The sequence below is a fragment of the Macrobrachium nipponense genome, chromosome 6, assembly GCF_015104395.2.
Source record: "Macrobrachium nipponense isolate FS-2020 chromosome 6, ASM1510439v2, whole genome shotgun sequence".
In the NCBI taxonomy this organism is placed as follows: Eukaryota; Metazoa; Arthropoda; class Malacostraca; order Decapoda; family Palaemonidae; genus Macrobrachium; species Macrobrachium nipponense.
The window spans coordinates 8318941-8328029 of NC_061108.1; the positions used below are offsets into that span (position 1 = coordinate 8318941).

At 46.6% G+C, this 9089-nt stretch overlaps 1 protein-coding gene across 1 annotated transcript in view; it reads left to right on the forward strand.

The window, feature by feature from the left end:
• The window catches only part of LOC135216287 (adhesive plaque matrix protein-like), a 1335-nt gene extending 919 nt beyond the window's left edge, over window positions 1-416 (forward strand). The window contains exon 3 of the mRNA XM_064251455.1: window positions 243-416. Within this exon, the coding sequence (XP_064107525.1) occupies window positions 243-416 (174 nt within the window). The remainder of the gene's footprint in view (window positions 1-242) is intronic.
• Window positions 417-9089: the final 8673 nt, after the last annotated feature.

Genomic DNA, 9089 nt, shown 5'->3' on the forward strand with positions numbered 1-9089 from the left:
GAAAAGGGATCCTAACAGGCAACCCAATGCAAAGGAATCCTAACGGCACCCCAATATAAAAGGAAGAAATCCTACAGGAACCCCAATATAAAAGGAGATCCTACAGGCCCACCCCAATATAAAAGGAGATCCCTAACAAGGCACCCCAATGCAAAAGGAATCCTACAGGCACCCCAATATAAAAGAAGATCCTACAAGGCACCCCAAATAAAAGGAGATCCTACAGGCCCCCAATATAAAAGGAGATCCTAACAGGCAACCCCAATGCAAAAGGAGATCCTACAGGCACCCCAATACAAAAGGAGATCCTACAGGCACCCCAATGCAAAAAGAAATCCTACAGGAACCCCAATATAAAAGTAGATCCTACAGGCACCCCAATCAAAGGAGATTCTACGGCCCCCAATATAAAGTAGATCCTACAGGCCCCACCCCATATAAAAAGGAGATCCTACAGGCACCCCAATAAATAAAAGGAGATCCCCTACCAGGCACCCCAATGCAAAAGGAAATCCCTACAGCACCCCAATATAAAGGTGCAAAAGGAGAACCAACCAGGCCCCAAACCCCATTGGGCCCCCAAAAGGAAAGGATCTACAGGCCCCCCAATGCAAAAGGAGATCCTAACAGGTCCACCCCAATGCCAAAAGGAACTCCTACAGGCCCACCCCAATATTAAAAGTAGATCCTACAGGCAACCCCAATGCCAAAAGGAGATCCTACAAGACCCCAACATAAAAGGAGATCCTTAAGGGCACCCCAATTGCAAAAGGAGATCCTACAGGCACCCCAATGCAAAAGGAAATCCTACAGGCACCCCAATATAAAAGGAGATCCTACAGGCACCCCAATGCAAAAGGAGATCCTACAGGCACCCCAATGCAAAAGGAGATCCTCCCAAGGCCAACCCCAAGGCAAAAAGGAGGATCCTAAGGCACCCCAAATGCAAAAGGAAATCCTAAGGCACCCCAACAAATAAAAAGGAGATCCTACAGGCCACCCCAAATACAAAAGGAAATCCTACAGGCACCCCCAAGCAAAAGGAGAATCCACAGGCCTCCCCAATGCCAAAAGGAGATCCTACAGGCATCCCAATCAAAAGGAGATTCCCCCTACAGGCATTCCCATGCAAAAGGAGGATCCTACAGGCACCCCCCCAATGCCCGAAAGGAGATCCACAGGCTCCCAATGCAAAAGGAGATCCTACAGGCAATACTAAGGGGAAGCCTACAGGCATCCCAATACAAAAGGAGATTCCTACGGAATCCCCAAGACAAAAGGAGATCCTACAGGCAATACCAAGTAGATCCTACAGGCATCCCAACACAAAAGGAGATCCTCTAGGCATCCCAATGCAAAAGGAGATCCTACAGGCATCCCAATGCAAAAGGAGATCCTACAGGCATCCCAATGCAAAAGGAGATCCTACAGGCACCCCAATGCGAAAGGAGATCCTACAGGCAACCCCAAGGCCGAAAAAGAGATCCTACAGGCAAATACTAAAGGAATCCTACAGGCATCCCAGTGCAAAAGGAGATCCTAAACAGGCAATATAAAGGAGATTCCTAACAGGCTCCCAATGCAAAAGGATCCTAAAGGCAATAACAAAGGAGATTCCTACAGGCATCCCAATGCAAAAGGGAGATCCTACAGGCAATTACAAAAGGAGATCCTTACAGGGATCCCAATGCAAAAAGGAGATCCTCAGGCAAATAACTAAAGGAGATCTACAGGCTCCAATGGAAAAAGGAGATCCTACAGGCAAATACTAAAGGAGAATTCCTACAGGGCTCCCAATGCAAAGGGAGATCCTACAGGCAATCTAAAGGAGATTCCTACAGGATCCCAATGCAAAAGGAGATCCTACAGGCAATACAAAAGGAGATCCTACAGGCATCCCCAATGCAAAAGGAGATCTTACAGGCCAATACAAAAGGAGACCTACAGGCCTCCCCAACACCAAAAGGAGATCCTCTAGGCATCCCAATACAAAAGATGATCCTACAGGCATCCCAATACAAAAGATGATCCTACAGGCATCCCAATGCAAAAGGAGATCCTCCAAGGCATCCCAAATACAAAGCGAGATCCTCCAAGCATTCCCAATTCAAAAGGAGATCCCACAGGCATCCCAACACAAAAGAATCCTCTAGGCAACCCCAATGCAAAAGGAGATCCTACAGGCACCCCAATGCAAAAGGAGATCCAAACAAGGCACCCCAATGCAAAAGGAGATCCTAAAGGCACCCCCAATGCAAGAGAATCCTACAGGCCACCCCCAATGCAAAAGGAAATCCTACAGGCAACCCCAATATAAACAAAGGAATCCTAAGGCACCCCCCCAAGACAAAAGGAGATCCTACAAGGCACCCCAATGCAAAAGGAGGATCCTACAGGCTCCCAAATGCCAAAAGGAGGTCCTACAGGGCCTCCCCATGCAAAAGGAGATCCTACAGGCATCCCAATGCAAAAGGAGATCCTACAGGCACCCCAATGCGAAAGGAGTCCTACAGGGCATCCCAATGCAAAGGAATCCTACAGGCCAATACTAAAGGAAGATCCTACAAGGCATCCCAATACAAAAGGAAGGGACCTACAAGCAATTACAAAAGGGAGGTCCTACAGGCAATCCCAACCAAAAGGAGATCCCTCTAAGGCATCCCAATGCAAAAGGAGATCCTAACAGTCACCCCAATGCAAAAGGAGATCCTACAGGCCCATCCCAATGCAAAAGGCTATCCATCATGACAGCCCAAATGCAAAAAGGAGATCCTACAGCAGGCATCCCCCAATGCGAAACCGGAGCAATCCTACACATCCCCATGCAAAGAAGAGATCCTACAGGCACCGCCAATGGGCACTAAAGGAGATCCACAAGGCATCCCAATGCAAAAGGAAAGGAAATCCGACAGGCAAATACTAAGGAAAGGAATCCTACAAGGCATCACCCCAATGCAAAGGAAATCCTACATGGCAATAACTAAAGGAGATCCTAACATGCATCCCCATGCCCAAAAGGAGAATCCTACAGTCAAAAATACTAAACGGAGAATCCTACAGGCATCCCATGCAAAAGGAGAATCCTAGGGCAATTACAAAGGAGATCCTACAGGCATCCCTATGCAAAAAGGAGATCCTACAGGCAATAACAAAGGAGATCCCACAGGCATCCCAATGCAAAAAGAGATCCTAAAGGCAATACTAAAGGAGACCTACAGGCATCCCATGCAAAAGGAGATCCTACAGGCAATACAAAAGAAGATCTACAGGCATCCCAACCCACAAAGGAGATCCTCCTAGGCATCCCAATACAAAAGGATGATCCTACAGGCATCCCATACAAAAGAATGATCCTACAAGGCCCATCATGCAAAGGAGTCCTCCGGCCCAAATCAATACAAATGGAGATCCTACTAGGCCATCATAACCCACAAAAGGAGATTCCCCCCCCCTACAAGGCCCCAATCCCACGAAAAGGATATCCTACAGTCCCCAATACCAAAAGGACATTCCCTCCCATGCAAAAGAGGAATCCTACAGGCAATACAAAAGGAAGATCCTAACAAGCCTCCCTAACCCACAAAAGGATATCCTCCAGGCATCCCAATACAAAAGGAGATCCTACAGGCATCCCAATACAAAAGGAGATCCTCCAGGCATCCCAATACAAAAGGAGATCCTACCACGGCATCCCAATACAAAAGGTAGATCCTCCAGGCATCCCACTACCAAAAGGAGAATCCGACAGGCATACCATACAAAAGGAGATCCTCCATGCATCCCAAATACAAAAGGGATCTTCTTACCGGCACCCTAATGCAAGGAGACCTCCACCAGGCATACCAATACCAAAAGGAGATCCTACCAGAGGCGGTCCCAATACCCAAAGAAGCTCCTCCAGGCATACCAATACAAAAGGAGATTCCTAACAGGCCTCACCATACCCAAAAGGGAATCCTCCAGGCAGTCCCAATACAAAAGAGATCTTAACCGAACCTAATGCAAAAGGAGATCCTCCAGGCATCCCAATACAAAAGGAGATCCTCCAGGCATACCCAACTACAAAATAGGAGAATCCTTCCATGGCCATCCCAATACAAAAGGAGATCCTCCAGGCATCCCCAATACAAAGTAGAAAAGCTGACCGCATACCAATACCGAAAGGAGGATCTCAGGCATCCCAATTACCAAAAGGAGATCCTTCCAGGCAATCCCAATGGCAAAGGAGATCCTCGGCCCATCCCCAATACAAGGAGATCTCCAAAAGGCATCCAATACAAAAGGATCTCCTCCAGGCATCCCAATGCCAAAGGAGATCCTCCAAAAGGAATCCCAATTACACCAATTAGATCCCTCCAATGCTATCCCAATGCAAAAGGAGATCCTCCATGGCATCCCAATGCAAAAGGAGAATTCTTCCAGGCATCCCAAAATGCATAAGGATATCCTCCAGCATCCCATGCCCAAAGGATAATCCTCCAGGCATTCCCCAAAATGGCAAAAGGATCCTTCCAGGGCATCGCCCAATACAAAGGAGATCCCTCCCAAGGCACCCCAAACAAAGGATGATCCTCCAGGCCTACCAGTACAAAAGGAGATCTTACCGGCCAACCCTAATGCAAAAGGAGATCCTCCAGGGAACCCATACCAAAGGAGGATCTTACCGTCACCAACTCTAATGGCAAAAGGAGATCCTCCAGGCATACCAATTACCCAAAAGGAGAATCTACAGAATCCCATACAAAAGGAGATCCTCCCAGGCATCCCCAATACAAAAGGAGATCCCTCCAAAAGGTCATCCCTAATACAAGAGGAGATCCTCCAGGCATCCCAATACAAAGGAAAAGGAAATCCTCGCCAGGCAGCCCAATAACATAGGAAAAGGAATGGCCTCCAGGCCATCCCAAGTAAAGGAGATCCTCCAGGCATCCCCAATACAAAAGGAGATCCTCCAGGCATCCCAATACAAAAGGAGGTCTCCAGGCCCACCGCCAATACAAAAGGAGATCCTCCAAGGCATCCCAATACAAAGGAAGATCTCCCAAGCATCCCAAAAATACAAGGAGTCCTACAGGCATCCCAATTAACAAAAGGAGATACTCCCCAGGCATCCCAATACAAATGGAGAATCCTCCCACCAGGCATCCCAATACAAAAGATGATCCTACAGGGCATCTCCCAATGCAAAAGGAGATCCTCCAGGCATCCCAATACCAAATGGAGATCCTCCCAAGCATCCTTCCCCAATACAAAAGGAAAGGATCCTACAGGCAATTCCCAACACAAAAGAAGATCCTCGAGGCACCCCGAAAAAATGCAAAAGGAGAATCCTATCAGGTTACCCCAATGCCAGAAGGGAGAATCCTACAGTCACCCCAATGCAAAAGGAAGATCCTACAGGCACCCCCAATGCAAAAGGAGATCCTACGCAACCCCAATGCCAAAAGGAAATCCTACAGGCCACCCCAATTAATAAAAGGAGATCCTTACGGGCACCCCAATACAAAATGGAGATCCTACAGGCACCCCAATGCCAAAGGGATCCTACAGGCATCCCCAATTGCAAAAGGAAATCCTACAGGTCCTCCCAATGCCCCAAAGGAGAATCCTACAGGCACCCATGCAAAAGGAGGATCCTACGGACCCCAATGCGAAAGGAATCCTACAGGCGTCCCCAATGCAAAACAAAAGGAATACCTACAGGCAATACCCCCTAAAGGAATCCTACAGGCATCCCAAACAAAAGAAAAAGGAATCCTACAAGGCAATCCCAAAAGAGTAATCCTACAAAAGGCATCCCAACACCAAAAGGATATCCTCTAGGCAATCCCTAATGCAAAAGGAAATCCTACAGGCGATCCCAATGCAAACGGAGATCCTACAAGGCATCTCCCCCAATGCAAAGGGATCCTACAAAGGCGGACCCAATTGCGAAAGGAGATCCTACAAGGCCACCGCCAATGGCGAAAGGAAAAAGATCACCTACAGGGCAAAAAAATACTAAAGGAGATCCTACAGGCATCCCAAGTACAAAAGGAGATCCTACAAAGGCAATACTAAAAGGAGTTCCTACAGGCCATACCAATGCAAAAGGAGATCCCCTACCGGCAACACTAAAAGGAGATCCTACCTCATCCCCATGCAAAATGAGATCCAACAGGCCAATACCTAACGGAGATCCTACAGGCATTCCCACTGCCCCAAAGGAGAATCTACAGGCAATACTAAAAGGAGATCCTACAGGCATTCCCAATGCAAAAGGAAAAGGAATCCCTACAAAAAAGGTCAATACCCCTAAGTGAATCCTACAGGCATCCCAATGCAAAAGTAAGGAATCCTAACGGCCAATACGAAAGGAGGTCTAAACCCCAAGGCATCCCAAATGGCAAAAGGAATCCTACAGGCAATACAAAGGAGATCCTACAGGCCTCACAACACAAAGAGATCCTCCCTAGGCATCCAATACAAAAGGATATCCTACAGGCCCCCAAGCAAAAGGAGAATCCTACAGGCATCCCAATGAAAAGGAGGAATCCTACGGGCTCCCAAAGGCAATAAAGGAGATACCAAACAGGCACAAATCAAAAAGGGAGATCCTCAGGCACCAACCAAACGAAAAGGGAAAAAAGGTAATATTCCTACAGGCATCCCATGCAAAAGGATACCTAACAGGCAATAACAAAGGAGATCCTACAGGCATCCCCCAAACGAAAGGAGATCCTACAGGCGAATCAAAAGGAGGAATCCTACAGCATCCAATCCCACCAACGGACAGGCAAAAGGAGAAAGGAAAGGAAATCCTCCTAGGCCGGCCTCAATCAAAGGAGATCCTACATATCCCCATGCAAAAGGAGATCTACAGGGCATCCTAAAAGGAGATCCTACAGGCATCCCAATGCAAAAGGAGATCCTACAGGCAATACTAAAGGAGATCCTACAGGCATCCCAATGCAAAAGGAGATCCTACAGGCAATACTAAAGGAGATCCTACAGGCATCCCAATGCAAAAGGAGATCCTAAAGGCAATACGAAAGGAGATCCACAGCCATCCCAAATGCAAAGGAGAATCCTACAGGGGACAATACAAAGAAAGATCCTACAGGCATCCCAACACAAAAGGAGATCCTCTAGGCATCCCAATACAAAAGATGATCCTACAGGCATCCCAATACAAAAGATGATCCTACAGGCATCCCAATGCAAAGGAGAAATCCTCCAGGCATCATACAATAACAAAAGGAAAAGAGGGATCCTACAGGCATCAATACAAAAGGAGATCCTACAGCATCCAATCTAGGAGATCCTACAAGGCATCCCAATACAAAAAGGAGATCCTCAGATCCCATACAAAAGGAGATCCTACAGGCCTCCATACCAATTACAAAAAGGGAGATCCTACAGGCATCCCAATACAAAAGAGGATATCTACCGGCACCTATGCAAAAGGAGATCCTCCAGGCATACCAATACAAAAGGAGATCTCCAGCATAACCAATACAAAAAGGAGATCCTACAGGCATACCAATACAAAAGGAGATCCTCCAGGCATCCCAATACAAAAGGAGATCTTACCGGCACCCCAATGCAAAAGGAGATCCTCCAGGCATCCCAATACAAAAGGAGATCCTCCAGGCATCCCAATACAAAAGGAGATCCTCCAGGCATCCCAATACAAAAGGAGATCCTCCAGGCATCCCAATACAAAAGGAGATCTCCAGGCCATCCCAATGCAAAAGGCCGAGCCTACAGGCATCCCAATACAAAAGGAGATTCTCCAGGACCCAATCAAGGAGATCTCAGGCTCCCAATGTCAAAAGGAGATCAGGCATCCAATGCAAAAGGAGATCCTTTCCAGGAATCCCCAGCAAAAGGGACCCTCAAGGCAACCAATACAAAAGGAGATCCTCCAGGCATCCCAATACAAAAGGAGATCCTCCAGGCATCCCAATACAAAAGGAGATCCTCCAGGCATACCAATACAAAAGGAGATCTTACCGGCACCCTAATGCAAAAGGAGATCCTCCAGGCATACCAATACAAAAGGAGATCCTCCAGGCATCCCAATGCAAAAGGAGATCCTCCAGGCATCCCAATACAAAAGGAGATCCTACCAGGCATCCCAATACAAAAGGAGATCCTCCAGGCATCCCAATACAAAAGGAGATCCTCCAGGCATCCCAATACAAAAGGAGCATCCCTACAAGGGCAGGCCCAATCAAAAGGAGATCCTCCAGGCATCCCAATACAAAAGGAGATCCTCCAGGCATCCCAATACAAAAGGAGATCCTCCAGGCATCCCAATACAAAAGGAGGTCCCTCCAGGAACCCCAATTTAACAAAGGAGATCCCTCCAATGCCCAATTCCCAAATACCAAAGGAAGGAAAATCTCCCAGGCATCCCAATACAAAAGGAGATCCTCCAGGCATCCCAATACAAAAGGAGATCCTACAGGCATCCCAATACAAAAGGAAAAGGAGTTCCTCCAGCCCACCCCATACAAAAGGAGGACCTCCAGGCAATCCCCATACAAAAGGGGAATCCTCCAAGGCATCCCAATACAAAAGGAGGATCCCTACAGGCACAAATACCCCAAAGGGAAAAGGATCCCCCCTCCAGGATCATAAACAAAAAGGAGATCATCCAGGCACCCAATACAAAAGGAGTCCCTACCAGCAACCCCAATACAAAATTGGAAGGAAATGGAGTGCTACCAAATCATGTTGGTCAAAATTATATACCTTGTTTACTGAAGACACAGTTTGCTGTGCATTATTAGTTAAGTATTTGATTATTACCAGAGTGTGTGCTAACTGAAAATCATAGAAACCTGATTTAAATTAATATGAAAAGTCTATGATTAACAAGTAATAAACGGTCTATTTAAATTTTCAATTAATATAATATATGTGATTAACACTAAAATAATCAGTATGCAAAACCAAATCTGCGATTACATATAAGTTTTGAACCCTCTACTTCCTTGTAGAAATTATTCAATTACATTTTGGGTTTATCATAGATGCAATTCTTCTATTTATGCCTTCTTAGAAATACCTAGAAAGTGCTCAGGTTATGGAAGATGTGTTGA